The sequence below is a fragment of the Balaenoptera ricei genome, chromosome 13 (assembly GCF_028023285.1).
Source record: "Balaenoptera ricei isolate mBalRic1 chromosome 13, mBalRic1.hap2, whole genome shotgun sequence".
Classification (NCBI taxonomy): Eukaryota; Metazoa; Chordata; class Mammalia; order Artiodactyla; family Balaenopteridae; genus Balaenoptera; species Balaenoptera ricei.
The window spans coordinates 84,345,671-84,363,999 of NC_082651.1; the positions used below are offsets into that span (position 1 = coordinate 84,345,671).

General features: G+C 38.1%; 1 protein-coding gene across 3 annotated transcripts; it reads left to right on the forward strand.

Annotated features, from left to right (window-relative positions):
• Positions 1-143: 143 nt before the first annotated feature.
• WDCP (WD repeat and coiled coil containing) lies at positions 144-17,978 on the forward strand. Of its 3 annotated transcripts, none has more exons than XM_059893530.1 (4): positions 144-182; positions 7,142-8,954; positions 14,241-14,358; positions 16,175-17,978. In XM_059893530.1, exons 2-4 carry the CDS (start codon positions 7,161-7,163, stop codon positions 16,294-16,296), a joined length of 2,034 nt encoding a protein of 677 aa, XP_059749513.1. In that variant the 5' UTR covers positions 144-182; positions 7,142-7,160; the 3' UTR covers positions 16,297-17,978. The 3 variants fall into 3 exon arrangements, with proteins under 3 accessions (XP_059749513.1, XP_059749514.1, XP_059749512.1); XM_059893529.1 differs by lacking the exon at positions 144-182 and adding an exon at positions 184-209; XM_059893531.1 differs by lacking the exon at positions 16,175-17,978 and having other exon boundaries at positions 177-209; positions 14,257-14,316.
• The last annotated feature ends 351 nt before the right edge of the window (positions 17,979-18,329 follow it).

The following is an 18,329-nucleotide window of genomic DNA, read 5'->3' on the forward strand; positions in this document are numbered from 1 at the left end:
CCGTGCGGCAAAGCACGAGCTTATTGGCCAATGGGAAAGACCGTCTCATAACGGGACACAAGCAATAGCCAATAGGCAAGGGGCATTGCCGAGCTTGCCCAGCCACTGCTCACCTATCAGGGGCCTGGGAGCCGATGCTTCCGGTCCCCGCTCAGGGCTTCGGATCCGTTGTCTGTGAGCAGGTACGGCCTCGGGGAGACTGATTTTCGGTGGGTCAGTGAGACCAAAGTTATTTTTGTCTACACTGCTTCCCGGCCTGTCTGTTGTGGGGAGGCTGTAGGTGGGCGGGGAGGGAGGTGGAAGGACAGGCACTTTGGGGGAGGGGGGAGAAGAGGAAGTGTCACAGGTGTGCGGAGAGGATGGAGAGAATGGTGGGGGGCCGCGTGCGAGGGCTGGCGGATGCGGACGAGCAGGGAGTGGGTTTAAACGGGAGAATGTATTCCCTGTGACTCACGAGTGAAACTTCCGGGAATATATCCTAAGGAAGCCATTCAAAATGAAAAACATGCTTTATGCATAAACACCTTTATCCCAGCGTTATTTTTAAAAGGATAAAGTTGGCTCTAACCAGGTATCTCACCAGTAAGGAAAAATTATAGAACTTCCTCAACAGTGAGGAAAAGTGAATATTAAGTGGCTTCTAAAAATAATTTATAGTCTTTAAATAACATGGGGAAATCCTAATATATAATGTGAAGTGAAAAGATCGTGATATGTAATTGTACAGTATGATTGAAAAAGTTTAACCCAAACTGCATAGAAAAATATCTGGAGGGATGTAGTCATAATTTTCTTTGGATGAATGTTTTTTTGTGTGTGAATTTACCTTTTGACCTTTCTTAAAAAAATTTTATTGGAGTGTAGTTGATTTAAAATGTTGTGTTAGTTTCTGCTGTACAGCAAAATGAATCAGTTATACACATACATATATCAGCTCTTTTTTTAGATTCTTTTCCCATATAGGTCATTACAGAGTATTGAGTAAAGTTCCCTGTGCTATACAGTAAGTCCTTATTAGTTATCTATTTTATATATGGTAGTGTGTATATGTCAATCCCAATCTCCCAATTTATCCCTTCCCCTCCCCCCTTTCCTCCCTGGTAACCATGTTTGTTTTCTACATCTGTGACTCTATTTCTCTTTTGTAAATAAGTTCATTTGTACCATTTTTTAAGATCCAACATATAAGGGATATCATATGGGGATTTGTCTTTCTCTGTCTGACTTACTTCACTCAGTATGACAATCTCTAGGTCCTTTTGACCTTTCTTGTGTGTTAATTTAAAACAATAAGTGTAAAGAACTTGGAATTATTTTATAGTGAAAACACAATAAATTTAGAAAAACAAGTTGGGGAGTATGTAACTCTGTTTAAACCTACTGGAAGTGCTCCATTTCACCTGAGCCCCTTGATTCTCACTATGAGTTGTCTTTAAAGAAGATTAAAAACAGAAGAATTAAATGGCCGTAGACTGAGCACCAGATCCTGGTTCTGACCACCTCTCCCCTGAATTAATATAGTCAGCTTTTCTCTTCCTAAAGCAACCAGGGCTCCTGATTTGAGAAATCTTATAGTCTGAGGGTTGAGAGACCAACAGGTATACAGTTAGCTTCAGGCAAATTGTAAATATTTTAAAACATACAAAATAATTGGGGAGCACCAGAAGGTCATTTCAGCCTTTGTCCTCTTGGCTCTCTGATCTTTTAACTACCAACTCTGTAACAGTGACTCCCAAATCCTTACCTCTGACTACCTGAGGTGCAGTGCTACCCTATAAACATCTTAAATGAAGCACATCTAATACTAAACTTATCACACACTACACACTGTTCTTACCTTTGAAGCATTCTCTGTCTTCTTTATCTCTGATTAATGGTTCAGCAATTTCCCAAGCTAAAAATTTGCATGTTATCCTTAATTCTCCTTTCTTCCTCACAACTTATCCTACTTGATAACGATTTTATCTGCCTTAGAAATATCTCTTGAATCTGGCCCTCTTTCTCTACTGAGGTAGCTACAAACTTGGCTCACTTTCTCATCCTGACATTCAAACTATTTCATGGCCCATTATTAAACTTGTCAGCTTCCTAGTTTCTCAGGTCCATTCTGCACATTGTTGCATGAATGTGTGCTGGTTCCTCTAAATTCCAAATTATTCAGCAGGCCCTTTATGATCAGGGAGATAAGGTTGGAAAGGTATAGCAATATAAGATAATTTAAGGCCTTCAATGCTTTGCTTAAACATTTATATACACAGACTGTGGAGACTCATCAAAGGTATTTGAGCAGAAATGCAAAATTACCAGAGCTGTGACTTTTCTCAAGATAATTCTACCCAACACACAGAGTCCAGGCTCTGTAGGAAAGAAGAGACTGAAATGAAGAGGACTTCTCCTTGTCCTACCCTACTAAAAAGGAAGAGGTGGTCAGGACCCTGACTAATAATGGGAGTAGAAAGGATTGGAAGAGATTTTTGTAATTATCATTGGGTTTTTGAGGAAATTTTTCATAATTTTTATTTTTTAATTTAATTTTATTGAAGTATATTTGATTTACAATGTTGTGTTAGTTTCAGGTGTACAACACAGTGATTCAGTGTATATATATATATATATTATATATATACATATATATATATTTTTTTCCAGATTCTTTTCCCTTATAGGTTATTACAGAATATAGAGTGTAGTTCCCTGTGCTACACAGTAGGTCCTTGTTGGTTATCTATTTTATTGGGTTGGCCAAAACGTTCGGGTTTTTCCATAACATCTTTTTTTTTTTTTGGCTGTGTTGGTTCTTCGTTGCTGTGCACGGGCTTGCTCTAGTTCAGGCGAGCGGGGTCTACTCTTCCTTGTGGTGCGCGGGCTTCTCATTGCGGTGGCTTCTCTTGTTGCGGAGCATGGGCTCTAGGCGTGCAGGCTTCAGTAGTTGTGGCATGTGGGCTCAGTAGTTGTGGCTCACGGGCTCTAGCGCGCATGCTTAGTAGTTGTGGCACAAGGGCTTAGTTGCTCTGCGGCATGTGGGATCTCTTCCTGGACCAGGGATCGAACCCGTGTCCCCTGCATTGGCAGGCGGATTCTTAACCACTGCGCCACCAGGGAAGCCCTTCCATAACATCTTACATCAATATATATAGTAGTATATATACGTTAATCCCAACCTCCTCATTTAAACCCCACCCCCCACCCCGTCCTTTCCCCTTTGGTAACCGTAAGTTTCTGCGTCTGTGGGTCTATTTCTGTTTTGTAGATAAATTCATTTCTGTCTTTTTTTTTTTAGATTCCACATATAAGTGATATCATATATTTGTCTTTTTCTGTCTTGCTTACCTTACTTAGTATGATAATCTCTAGGTCCATCCATATTGTTGCAGAGGCGTTATTTCATTCTTTTTTATGGCTAATACTCCATTGTATATATGTACCACATCTTTATCCATTCATCTGTCGATGGTCATTTACGTTGCTTCCACGTCTTGGCTATTGTAAATAGTGCTGCAGTGAACATTGAGTTGCATGTATCCTTTTGAATTAGAGTTTTCTTTGGATATATGCCCAGGAGTGGGATTGCAGGATCATATGGTAACTCTATTTTTAGTTTTTTACCAAATTTCTTCTTGTTAGTAAAGATGAAAATATTAAAATTAATTCTTCTAAAAAATCTCAGTAACTTTATTATCAAGTTTGTTTTTCCTTTATTTACAAATCCTTACACTGTGCTAACCCTGGCCATACACACCCTCAATGACATTAGACTGACTTGGGTGGCCTAAAACATATCATATAAATTGCTTTTGATGTAATTGGCCCGTTAGGAATTTTCTCTTCCAGGAAAATGTATCATGCATTATTTATCGATAAAATTCTTTTTTTTTTTAAAGTGCATAAGTAGATATTAGGGAAAAACATATGTTATCTTATACAAGACCAACGGGTTTGAGATGGCAGTTTTCTTTATTAGTAATGTCAGAAGACATATTTTTCCATTTAGCAAGCCACTGTAGAACCACTTAACCTGACCTCATGTGTAAGAAGTATAACAGACCATTCCCTCTTAGTAAAAGATTCTAAGAGTAGGGATGAAGCTAGCAAAGAGGAATGAGAAAAAATTTGCAGATAAGTTAAAAGCAAATCGTCCAGTTCGGTAGAGAATACATTTCTTTGGATTTAGAGTCTGAAGGCAGCTTCTCAAGTTCTGTCTTTGACATTTACTAAGTACAATAAAACAAGGTTAAAAAATGTCCATCTGATTCAGTGACGTGGATAGCACTGGTGGGTTGGTGAGAGTTGTTTTGGAGAAGAGTTGGGAATGGAGTCAATTTGGGGTGGGTTAAGAAGAGTATGAGTGGTGAAGAAATGGACACTGCAAGTTTACACAATTCTTTGATAGCTAATAAGATTAAACATCATTTAGAATATGTTTATTGATCATCATCATTGTTTTGTAAATTGCCTGTTGATATTCTTTGGCCACTTAAAATTTTGTCTTTTTAACTGGCTTATAAGAACTTTTTATTTACTTATTTATTTATTTTTGGCTGCGTTGGGTCTTTGTTCCTGCGCGGGGGCTTTCCCTAGTTGCAGCGAGCGGGGGCTACTCTTTGTTGCTGTGTGCGGGCTTCTCATTGTGGTGACTTCTCTTGTTGCAGAGTACAGGCTCTAGGCACGCAAGCTTCAGTAGTTGTGGCACGTGGTCTCAGTAGTTGTGGCTCGCGGGCTCTAGAGCACAGGCTTAGTAGTTGTGACGCACAGGCTTAGTTGTTCCCCACCGTGTGGGATCTTCCCGGACCAGGGCTCGAACCCGTGTCTCCTGCATTGGCAGGCAGATTCTTAACCACTTTGCCACCAGGGAAGTCCCAAGAACTTTTTATAAATTAAGTATTTTGTACATTTGAATCTTTAGTTTGTTTTTTCAATTAGAAAAGGGCTATTTGAATATATACTTATTATAAAAACAGTCTTTCCAAAAAATACAGAAATAAGTAAATAGGGTCCCACCTTCTTTCTTCTACCACCTCACTCCATCTCAGTATGTACTGTGAACAGTTTGGTATGTGTTATTTCTGATCTTTTTCTGCATCTTTATGTAAATATATACAAACACATGTATGTGGACATATAGAGGTGGATTTTTTTTTCATAAATAGTAGCTTACTAAACATGTTATCTTGTGAATTTCACTGCTTTTTTTGGGGAGGGATTTTTCCATATCAGTACTCATGGAGCTTCCTTATTTTTTTATTTATTTCCATATTGATGTACATTTAGGTTTTTCTTTTACAAAAAATGCTATAGTAAATCCTTATACACATACATATACATGTTTGAGTATTTCTATAGTAGTGTAAAAAGTCTTTCTTTTAAATCTCTTAATTTTTGTTTTACACATTTGGATCTTTAATCTGTCTGGAAGGTGTTTTGTTATAAGATATGAAGGGCAAGTTTCTTAACTTTTTAGAGCTTCAGATCTGTTGTCTCTCACCTAAGAATAACAGTGCTACCCTCACAGGACTGTTACAAGGGTTGTATCAGATTCTAGGTGACCAGCACCATGTGTGGCACATACTGGACATGTTTATTCCCTTCCTTTCCTTCTAATTTGCCCAGCAAATTCAGGTAGTATCTGGGTGTGTTTATAGAATATGGTCTGTTTTTGCATAGTCAATAACAATGTCATCCTGATTTCCTCAGTTTTGACGTCTCACATTTCACAGAAAGGCTAACCCCAAAATTTTACCATCGAAATTGATGGAAGTTAGTAAGGCTCTACCATATTTTAAACTGGTGACAAATGGGAGTTTAAGTGTTGCCATTTGCTTTCCCTTCAGTGTTAAGAAGGAAATGAAATAAAGCATACTGACAAGAGTCAGATGTAAGCAATCTAAAAGAAAAATATACATGAAATAAAGTTATTTGAAAGCCTTAAAAATGAGGGTCTTTTAAAATATCTTGGATCCTTAATTGCAATAAAAATTATTACTCTTTCAAATAATATGATGCATTTTGTAGTTAGGTTTTGGCATTTAATTTTACAAGATTTTAATCTTTATGCACACTTATGATCTTATTATATATGTAATTGTTACATACTCTGTTTACAGAAGGACTTTAGGCAGCCATCTGCAGTATTGATCAACTCCATGATGAGTTGACTCATTTCTGGCCTTATGTGCATCTTGCATATTTTATTGGCTCTTTCTAATTCATCATAGTATCATAGTGAGGCTACAGTAAAAAACTGTGATTATAGTAACTTAAAGAGACACAGGGTTAGTAAGCATTTTTTGTTTACCTGATTTCCTATGAGTGGCTTGGAATTTTGAACCAAAAACTGCTACCATAAGCATTACTGTTTTGCCTGTATTGCTGATTTTTAGTATCCCAATTCTGTGATCAAGGAAGTTTGAACTAGAGGTGCCCCCAATATACGTTTGGCTGCATAAATAGCCAACTGTTAAAAACCAGTATGGCTTTCCTTGTGGCACAATGGTTGAGAATCCACTTGCCGATGCAGGGGACACAGGTTCGATCCCTCGTCCGGGAAGATCCCACGTGCCATGGAGCAGCTAAGCCCATGTGCCACAGCTACTGAGCCTGCACTCTAGAGCCCGCGAGCCACAACTACTGAGCCCACACGCCACAGCTACTGAAGCCTGCATACCTAGAGCCCGTGCTCCACAGCAAGAGAAGCCACCGCGATGAGAAGCCTGCGCACCACAATGAGGGGTGGCCCCCGCTCGCCGCAACTAGAGAGGGCCCACGCACAGCAACAAAGACCCAATGCAGCCTAAATAAATAAATAAATAAATAAAATGAATTAAAAAAGAAAAAACCAGTATTCCACAGAGGCAGTCATAGAATGAACCTGTGGAACAACAACAAAATCTGAAATTTCATCCCCATTATTAAAATTTTACTAAAACATTTTATTCATTAGGTTTCAAAATTTTGACCTTATTTTGCAGGAAAAATAATTTCTCAGCACTGCCAGGCAGTCTTTTAATCTGCCAAATTCCTCCCATCCTTTTATCCTCTCACAATAATGACCTGTGAAAGGGCTAAGCCAGTTGTCCTGTAAAATGTACTACATCCTGAATTTGTCTGACTGTATTCTCATGGTATAACTTCCTAATTATTTCAGATAACCTTTATCAGAAAGGATGGAGTTGGGAAAAGGAAAACTTCTCAGGACTGGACTGAATGCGTTGTATCAAGCAATACACCCAATTCACGGCCTTGCCTGGACTGATGGGAATCAGGTAGTCCTGACCGATTTACACCTTCACGGTGGAGAGGCCAGGTTTGGGGACTCAGCGGTCATTGGACAATTTGAACATGTGTATGGGGTGTCCTGGGCCCCACCTGGTACAGCTGACACACCTGCTCTGCTCGCTGTCCAGCACAAGAAGCATGTCGTCGTGTGGCAGCTGTGTCCTAGCACTGTGGAGACAAGCAAATGGCTGATGTCTCAGACCTGTGAGATTAGTCAGTCACTCCCTGTCCTTCCCCAGGGCTGTGTGTGGCACCCAAAAAGTGCTGTCCTGACTGTGTTGACTGCACAGGATGTCTCCGTTTTCCATAATGTTCACTGGGACAGTTCCCGGGTCAAAGTGGACATCAGCACCCAAGGCCTCATTCACTGTGCATGTTGGACCCAGGATGGCCAGCGGCTGGTGGTGGCCGTAGGCAGCAGCGTGCATTCTTATATTTGGGACAGTGCTCAGAAGACTCTTCACAGGTGCTCCTTCTGCCCAGTGTTTGATGTGGACAGCTACGTGCGCTCAATCGGAGCCACTGTGGACTCACAGGTCGCTATAGCCACTGAGCTTCCACTCGATAAGATTTGTGGCTTAAATGCATCTGGAACCTTTGATGTTCCCCCTAGTAGTGAAGGCACTTGTCTGTATACTTTACCAGTTATTGACAAAGTTTCCTCTGAAACAAGTTCTGAAACACCGGTTTCTCCCTTTTCTTCATCCTTTTCTGATCCTCTGGATCTAACTCATATACACTTTGATAGATCTAACTCTGAGGCTAGTTCTCTTATTTGTCTAAGAAAAAAGGACTACTTGACAGGAACTGGCCTGGATTCTTCACACTTGGTCCTCTTGACCTTTGAGAAGGAGGTTACCCAGAAAAGAAAAGTCACCATCCCAGGCATTCTGGTTCCTGATCTAATAGCGTTTAATCTTAAAGCACAGGTAGTCGCAGTGGCTTCCAATACGTGTAATATAATTTTTATCTATTCTGTCATTCCATCATTTATGCCAAACATCCAGCAAATTCAGTTAGAGAGTAATGAAAGACCAAAAGGCATAAGTTTCTTGACAGATAAATTATTGTTAATTTTGATAGGAAAACAGAAATCCAGTGATTCGGCATTTCTTCTTTCTTCAAAGTCTGATCAGTATACGATTCGTTTGATTGTTAGAGAAGTTATGTTGGAAGAAGACTCTCCAGTGACACTGAGTGAAAACCAGAGTGGTTATTCTGCTTTCAGTACTCTGTTAAATAAAGCAAGTAGAAAAAACCTAATTGAAAGTCTTTCCCCAGATTTTTGTCACCAAAACGGAGGGCTCTTGTTAACAGCTAATAGCAGCAGTCAAAGTGGAAGGCCTGGAAGAACTCTTATTCAAGAAATCAAAAGTCCTCCATCCAGTATCTGTGATGGCTCCACAGCCCTAGAAACTCTAGATGCCGGGCCTGTTAACCAGTCGGTAACACTGCCGGGACCCAGCGGCACACCAGACCACACCAGTACCGCGGGACCTCCTAACTTACAAGTGGAAAAGGAAACTTACCAGCTATCTAAGATACTGGAAATTTTATCTAGGAACCTGACTGAAGTGCAGCAGCGTCTTTCTGAACTCTCAGACTTTCTACGTAATGGAAAGAAATCCTCTCCAGTGTATCCACTCTCTCAGGATGTGCCTTATGTTCACATCACTTGCCAGGTAACTTCTCCTTTGAGGAGCTACCACTGGCTCCTGCAGCCAGTAGGTACTGCAAGAGAAATTTATTGATGAGGAAGTAGTATTCTTATTGAACTTCACTGACCTGGACATGTTATATTCAGGCAAGTTGTTATACCTTTCCAGGTTGGTTGGCTGGGCACACATGCCAGTATACACCGTGATTTTATCATGTGCGTGGTGTGAAAACATGGATGATTGCACTCATTCTGGCAATGTATGTTTAGAAAAAAATTTTTTTAATTCATGCTGTTTCATTGAGAAAACCTTTTCCTTATGCAATTGCAGACACTCTTCTGTTTATAAGAGAGCTTATAATAGCATAACAGCATAAGATTATAACAGCATCTTATAATATGCTGTTATAAGAGAGGTTATAGTCGTTAAAAATTTTTAATGCATCTGTTTATGCCTGTATACGCAAACATAAAATATTATATAAGTGGGATCATACCATATCTGTTTTTATCATGAACACTCCTTTCCCATCACACTTGGCCCTGCTCCTCCTCCCTGTAACCCACCTTAACTAGCAGCTTAATGTGGATCCTTTCGTATTTTATTTCACACTCATATAATCTTACACAGCTCTTTGTATACGTAGGTATATAGGTGCGGGGGTGTTGGTGGTGACTTTGTCGTTGTTTTACAAAAATGGGGTCATATGGTGCATTCCTTACTTCACGCTGGGAGTATGCTGTTTATTCAGCCTTTCACTTGCTGATGGACATTCACTTTGTTTTCAGTTCTTAGGCACTCCAAATGGTGCTGCAATAGTATTCTCATATGTATCTATTTGTATTCATTCTTTTATTTCTGTTGGCTTGGTTCCCAGAAGTGGAAGTGCAAGTTTGAAGAGTATATATATACACACATACATATATGCTTCTACTTTTAATAGAGTTGACAGATTGCCTTTCAAAGATTTTTTACTAAACAATGCATCATCACATGTCCATCAGCGACCAATGAGACTGTCCTTTTCCTCACTTCCTCACCAATCTGATGAGTGCAAAGTGGTATTTCACTTTTATTAATTTGTATTTCCTTTACTATTAGTGAATTTGAGTATGTTATCATGTTTTTTTGGCCAATTGAATGTGAATTGCGTTTTGCTCATTTTTTCCTATTATCAGTTTACAAGAGCTTTTTTTATATTATAGAAATTGATATATATGTAATAATCTAGATTTTCTTGCATTATTTTACTACATTGTTTTTAACCTTTATTAACATTTTCTGAAATTTAGATAACCAGTTGTGCTACCAACATTATTAAAAATGCATCTTTATCCCACTGAACTTGATCTACCACATTGGTCATATATAAACTTACATATACTGAGATCTAATTCTGGATTCTTCTTCAGCTACTGTAATGCTGGTCTCTTTATCTAGAACTTTAACAATACCACACTGATTTGATTACTGTGGACTTATATAGCTTTGTTTTAAAAGATATTTGTAGAAAGTTGGTATTGAAATCAATAATAATATGTAAATTACTATTTAAATAATGGTCAAAAGAGATATTTTAATTAGTTTTTTCATAAAACTACTGTTTGACTCAAGGACATAGGTTTTTAAAAGAACCAAACACTAATTTAAAATTGAATTAAAATTTTTTTAGTATAAAAAATTTCAAACACATAAAATATATTTTTTATTATGAAAAATTGTAAACATATAGAAAGAATACCTAATGAAACCCTATCTATATCTATCACCTGGATTTAATGGTTGTTAACATTTTACCATAATTGCTTCTTTTTTTTGTTTTCTAAAATATTTTTCTAAGTAGAGACATCATGGTGTTTCACCCGTAAGTATTTTGGGATGTTGTTCTAAAGTGTAAGCACATTTTCTTTAATTATCACTGTACCATTATCATACTTGATAACATTAACAATAATTACTTAATATCATCTAATACCTAGTTCTTATTCAAATTCCTAAATTGTCCCCCAAACCGGTTAAATCACAAATAAATCAGTTAAAAATCAGTTAAGTCACTGATATAAAAAAATTTTTTAAATTAATTTCACAACCACATTAGGGATCTTAGTTATATTATGTACCAAAGCTAATTGAAACAAATATTTATAAACATTTAACATCCCAATCCTAGATTTTTGAAGAGGATTTTTCCCACATTGTCTTCAGCCAAAACAAATATTTAAATGGCTTTATTAACTACATGAAGTTTTCAGTGTATTTTCAATAAACAGATTTTTTATTTTTAAAAATTATAGTACTTTGTAAGTGTGTAATCTAGTTTGGATTTTTTTTTCCTCCCATGACTTTTCAAATATTTTTTCTTTTTTCCCTTTTTATTTCTCTTTTTGAATAGGCAATTCATTTACTTGCTTTAAAAAAAACATTCTTTTAATAGAAAGGTATATACTGAGAAGTCTTAGTTTCACCCAATCCTTGTCCAGCTTGTTCCCCTCACCTCATATAGGTAACCTTTTTTTTTTTTAATTTATTTATTTTATTTATTTACTTTTGGCTGTGTTGGGTCTTCATTGCTGCATATGGGCTTTCTCTAGTGGTGAGCAGGGGCTACTCTTCGTTGCAGTGCACGTGCTTCTCATTGCGGTGGCTTCTCTTGTTGCGGAGCACAGGCCCTAGAGTGCATGGGCTTCAGTAGGTGTGGCACGCGGGCTCAGTGGTTGTGGCTCACGGCCTCTGGAGAGCAGGCTCAGTAGTTGTGACTCACGGGCTTAGTTGCTCCGCGGCATGTGGGATCTTCCTGGACCAGGGCTCGAACCCGTGTCCCCTGCACTGGCAGGCGGATTCTTAACCACTGTGCCACCAGGGAAGTCCTAGGTAACCATTTTTATTTTTATTACTTTATTCAGATATTAGCAGATCTTACTATTTATTTTTATTTTTCCTTTTGTTACACAAAAGGTAAGGTACTATATACGATGTTCTGCATCTTTTTTCCATTTAGTTACATAGTCTCAAGAACTCTCTGTATCAGCATACAGAGCTTTTTAAATTTTTTTTACAGATGCATAGTATTTTTTTTCCTAATTACAAAAGTAATGTATGCTCACTGAAGAAAAAATTTAACCAATATGAGCATATTTAATGTTTGTTTATTGGTTTTTTTGGCCACCCTGTGTGGCTTGTAGGATCTTAGTTCCCCAACCAGTGATCGAACCTGGGCTTTCAGCAGTGAAAGCGCAGAGTTCTAATCACTGGACCACAGGGAATTCCCAAGAATATTTAATGTTGAAAGTAAAAATTCTTCATAACCAAACCCTTAGAGAAAACCACAGGTATAGTTAGTAATGGAAGTATTTATTCCATTTTTTTCTATGCATTTACTATAAAACCTTTGTCGATCTAAAAGATATAATATCTAATTGTTTGATTTTATTTTTCTTTAAATAGATTATTTATTTATTTATTTATTTATTTATTTATTTATGGCTGCGTTGGGTCTTCGTTGCTGTGCACAGGCTTTCTTTAGTTGTGGCGAGCAGGGGCTACTCTTCATTGCGGTGCTTGGGCTTCTCATTGCGGTGGCTTCTCTTGTTGCAGAGCACGCGCTCTAGGTGCACAGGCTTCAGTAGTTGTGGCATGTGAGCTCAGTAGTTGTGGCACATGGGCTTAGTTGCTCCACAGCATGTGGGATCGTCCCGGACCAGGGCTCAAGCCTGTGTCGCCTGCATTGGCAGGCGGATTCTTAACTACTGCGCCACGAGGGAAGTCCCTAAATAGATTATTTTATCAAACAATATATACTTTTTTACAAATATTTTTACAAATATTTATATTTGTAAATGCATTTTTTTAAAGTAAAAAGAAATGTTTTTCTTGCCTTTCAATTCTTCAGTTTCTCAGTTTATAATGAGCTAGTTCAGCCAAGCTGTTATCATCAGTAAGTACTTCTGGAGGTAGAATTTTGGGGACTTTACTTTCTGCATTATAAATTTCTGTTTTCTTTATGTTGAGCATATATTTCTTTTGTAATGAGAAAAGTAAAAGAAAAACAAAATAAAAGCAATGAAGAGTTTTTCCCCCTATAATATCAAAAGCCACATTTCATAAGAGTTAAGATGAATAATTAGTTGCTTATGGCCCTTACAGTTTATTCATGTGCTATCTTTTAAAATGTTATTACATAGTAGACATACATCTTTCGAGCTGTTCATCCTACCACAAATGGAGTACAGTTTACCTTTTATCGTTGAAATTATTTTTCTTAGTAGTCAGAAAATGAGTAGTAATAACTTTAACAAGAAAATAAGTTAGACACATAACTTATAAAACTTTAAGAAATGCTTACATGAAGATATTGTCTCATAATATAGAATTAGAAGTTATATTTTTTATTCTGTGTTCTATGGATATACCTTTGGACTCAATGTGTCTTAAATTAGAGCTATAATTGTTCTATATTTTCTTTCTCTATGGATATTTGGAAACATTTTCAAAGATGCGTTAATTTTTAATATAACTTTTTAAAATTTAAATATCACTGTTATTTGTACGTTTTCTAAGCTAAGTGAATTTTTACCACAGTTTGTTTATTTTGCTTATGCAAATCCTCTGCTACTCCACGACTTAGGGCAGTCTTTCTTGGCATTTTTTCCCCAATAAAGAAAACGTAAAACTTCTTAGTTATACAGGCATACCTAGTTTTATTGCAGTTCAGAGAGATTGTGTTTTTTACAGATTGAAGGTTTGTGGCAACCCTGCGTTGTCAGATGATAGTTAGCATGTTTTAGCAATAAAACATTTTTAAATTGAGGTATGTACATTATTTTATTAGACATACGCATCTGCACACTTAAATGGACTATAGAATATGCATTAGGAAACCAAAAACTTTCATGCGGCTCACTTTATTGTGATACTAGCTTTATTGCAGTGGTCTGGAACCAAACCTGCAGTATCTCCAAGGTACACCTGTTTCTAAAACAGCCAAGCAGTTGTTCCTCACCGTCAGATTTTATCTCTCAGGCTGCCATCCATCATCCTATAGTGTTATTAGTCACGTCCTAGGAAAGCCAGTTCCTAGTAATAAGGACATAACACTGGGAAAGAACATAGCAAAAGGAAATTAGGGGTTGTGTTTTGTCTGATTCTTTAGTTGTGTTAAATGATGCAGCAAAAAGCTCCTTATTTAAAACTGAAGTCTAGTTGATAGCGGTAATAGATAAGAATTTTAAAAACTACACGTTCTATTCTTAGGAAATGTTAACTCCATTGCTTCTGCAATCAGTTTAACAACTTTTATTTTTATATTTGAAGAAATCTTATTTTTTAGGTCCTGTTGTAGAAAAAAGAGCCGTGCTTCTCTGCAACGGCAAGCTAAGACTCAGTACAGTCCAGCAGACTTTTGGCCTCTCTCTTATTGAAATGCTGCATGGTAGGTAAAATTCAGAAATTGACTCTACCTGACACCCCCTCCCTCTATTTTGTAACTTTCACTGGTAATGAAAATGAAGTGTACCAACCATTCAGTGATTCATTAGATAGTTAAAAAGTATTATTAATTGCCTGTTGTATGCCCAGGCCTATTAAAGGTGCCAAAATACATGGAAAATATGGGTTCTACCCTTAAGGAACTTACAACCTAGCTGGAAAACCTAAATGTACACATGAAAAAACCAAATAGAGTTATGAAGCAATATATAACAACTGCAAGGAAATAACATAAAAACCTCATATATACTTGTTGCACTAAAACATAAAGATATAGCATTGCAGAATATTTCTTTTGTGTGTGTGTGTGTGTGGATGTTTTATATATACATTCTTTTTTTTTTTAATATTCTTTTCCACTATGGTTTATCACAGGACACTGAATGTAGTTCTCTGTGCTATACAGTAGACCTTGTTGTTTTCTTTTTTATTTTTGGCCATGCCATGCAGCTTGTAGGATCTCAGTTCCCTGACCAGGGACTGAACCCCGGCCATGGCAGTGAAAGCCCAGAATTCTAGCCACTAGGCCACCAGGGAACTCCCACAGAATATTTCTTAAAGGAATTGTCATTTTAATATGCAGCAGACTTGTGGACGTGAAGGATACTCCTAGGTGGCAAGGGACTGAGTCACGCCTATGTTCCATCCAGTGGAGAGCATGGCGGTTTTCTTATGCCTGAGTCTTCAGGACAGACACCACACTGAACATAGAATTTTGTTTCATCTTTTCCCCCTTAACATGGTAGCATCAGCATTTTTCTATTTTGACACATGCATTTATGATATGACTTCATAACTGTTATTTTTACTGGGTCAATAGTCTATCCTGGGCGTACCATATTTTTTTTTCCTTCCAGTTTTATTGAGATATAATTGACATACAGCACTGTGTAAATCTAAAGTGTGCAACATAATGATTTGACTTACATGCATCATGAAATGATGATCACTGTAAGTTAGTGAACATCCATCACCTCATATAGATAGAAAAAACTTTTTTTCCTTGTGATGAGGATTTACTCTTTTAATACCATATTTTACTTGGCCATGTTTTCTTTGACATTTAGGTGGTTTCCAATTTTTCATTATCATAAATAACCCTAATAAAAACCTCTCTGCATATTTTACATGTTTTTGGAAAGTGTAGATTTTTAGAAGTGAAATTACAGGGTCAACAGGTGAGACACAGTAGACTCGAAAGAACCAGAGAAAGTCCAGGTATGTATTATGCTAGTGGCCCTAGGTTACCCCAGAACAAACTATTTAGGATTATCTGGGCCATTCTAGTCTAGCTCTAGTCAGCTCAGCCTCCTTGGGTGTCTAGAGGCTGGTATGGATCTCAAGAATATAGAAGTTTCCTCCAAAGAGTAGCTGTTCCCAACTTCACATAGTTTCTGGAGAAACTGCTTAACAGCATGTATTGATATATAAGTTAGGAACACCATACACAACCCCTAACACCTGTGTGCACACATGCACACACAAGCTCAAATGCATAGCACTGAGTGATTAATGCCTAACCTGGGTGAAAATACATGTCCCTTACCTATGCCTGTTATCAACATCCCCTTGCTGCCATGTAACCTGACCTTAACTTTATACCAGGTCCCTCCGTCTCCCCATTCTCTATAATGTCTTGTGATGGTCAGGTTCATCAACTACTACATTCTTTTCCTCATAAAAGTTGTATTTGTCATATTTTTCTTTATAGAATAAGACAGGATATCCTAAATTGCCTATGTGTTTATTTTACTTTGCAGACTCCCACTGGATCCTTCTCTGTGCTGATAGCGAAGGCTTCATCCCCTTAACTTTCACAGCCACACAGGAAATAATCATAAGAGATGGTAGGTCAAATGACTTTAGGGGCCCTGTCTCTTGAAGTCATTTAGAGACATACTGCCCAAAGCATAGATGCCACCAGCTGTTCTAACCATTTTGGCAGTATAGTCTGATACTCGTTTGCAGAATATTTGCTGCACAGCCTTTCAGATGAGGTTGTTACAAGTAAGATCTGTTTTCTGACGTGGACGCTCCCCAGCTGGGATTTGTATTGTCGCTGGGAGGTGAAGAACTTGCCACGGCTGGCTCAGCCACCTCTCCCCACAGGCTGACATTGCCTACTCTCAGCAGAGCCCAGTCTTTGGTAGATGGCTCAGAAAGTGGTTATTTATGTGTTCATTACTGTGTGGTTTTGTCTAAGGGCAGAATTCCCGGCGCAAAGCGATTTTATGGTGCCATATGGATTGTGTTTTGTGGTTTCTCTGAGGTTTTTTTGTCCCTTGCCCAAAACAGTGTTAAAGCCCTTAGAAGCACTTAAAAGGTACCTCAGCATTGTTATAAATCTTTTTCTTGGCTTAAAGTTGAGTGTGAGGAGTGCTGGAGAACATCTGCTGCAGCCTGTCTTTTTACCCCAAACGAGCAGGAATCAGCAGAGCTCAAAGGAAGACAAAAAATCGATTGACTTCTGCTCCCAGGACTACCTAGAACAGAAAGTAGTTCTCATGTTGGCTGGACCTCCCAGGATTTAAACCTAACCCTCTCGCTTCCCTAGAAAATTCTGGCTGATATAGTTCCAGGTACTCCTAAAAACTGTCCCTGGGCAAATTTCAAATGAAATTTCAGTGCTTTGACTCCCTCTGGACCCCACTTGAGTGTGTCCTGATGTTACTAGTATAATGCCAAGCACAGGTGAGGCCTACAGCATGATTTTGTGCTGTTGCCATTCATGATTTTCTCCCTGATAGGTTACCCACCCCCCATTGTTGGGATCATAAAAATGTCCTATTTTTTTCCCAGTAATCAACTCCCTTAAATTGTCACTTTAATTTTAATATTTTTCTTCCCCCCACCCCCCGGATTCAAGTCTTAGAGACCAGCATAGAATCTGCGAGAGAAAGTTTTTATTTCAGAAAGTTGGAGGTTTCACTGAATCTGAGATAGTTTATTATAATTATGGGCTAAAGCGCCAGCTTAGCGTAGTGGAAAGAGCCCTGATTCCAGCTTCAGATAGACTCACCATTTCTCACTGCCTTCAGATAGTCATAAGCTTCAGTCACTGCGGCATAACGAACAGATCAGTGTGTAGCTGGTCAGAGCACATCTGCAGATAAATTGTTTCAGCCATAGGAGCTCAGATGCATAAGAGCTCAAGTGCATCTTTTTCACCCTTTATTTTAAAATCATCTGGAAAGAAATATATTGTACCCTTGAGGACTCCTGTTGGTCTGTTACAGTTTATGAAGGTGGAGCTGGGATAGGGAAGAAACGAGGGCCCACTTTGTGATTGAAATGCGTTAGAGGAGCTGCTGAGATAATGGAAGTGGAGCCCCCTTGTCTGGAATCAGTTGCCTGAGAGCATTGGCTGAGGACAGTCTGAGGCCTGCTTCCATTTTCAAAGAAAGTGTCCGGGTGGGGTGAAAACATAGAACTGTGAAGCCTCAAGAGGGGGTCTGGGGTACCCCATAGTAAGACCAGTGTAGGTGCCGCACTCAACGTGTATGTTATAATCATTTCGCTGGTCAGAATCCTGTGAATGAGTCTTCAATAAAATCACTAATGGTTGTTGTGGCTTTTGTGAATGTTTTGATGGTGTTTGCTTTGTGATTGTTTCTGGTATAAAGGAATGTTCTTGATTTTACATATGTGTATGTTTTCTTTGTATTTCTTCTGGTGGAGAGTCCAGAACATAAATTTTTTTTTTTTTTCCGGCAAATCTGATTCCGTGACAACTCTCAAACATAAGATGTTTCCTTGGCCTTTACTATTTATAATCATTGGAATCCTAGAAGTTAATCCAGTATTTGTTGGTTTTGGGAGAGAAGGAAACAGGGAGAGAAGAGCTAAATTCTTTAAATTATTGTTTAATGTTACATTGAGAATATTTTTGCATAAAGACATTATTTATAAATCCTA

Excerpts from the sequence above, each read along its gene's own strand:
- WDCP (XM_059893530.1), top strand. The coding sequence starts at position 7,161 with ATGGAGTTGGGAAAAGGAAAACTTCTCAGGACTGGACTGAATGCGTTG. Across the intron at positions 8,955-14,240 it reads ATGTTCACATCACTTGCCAG|AAATCTTATTTTTTAGGTCC; the intron begins GTAACTTCTCCT and ends TTATATTTGAAG. Across the intron at positions 14,359-16,174 it reads TCTTATTGAAATGCTGCATG|ACTCCCACTGGATCCTTCTC; the intron begins GTAGGTAAAATT and ends TTTACTTTGCAG.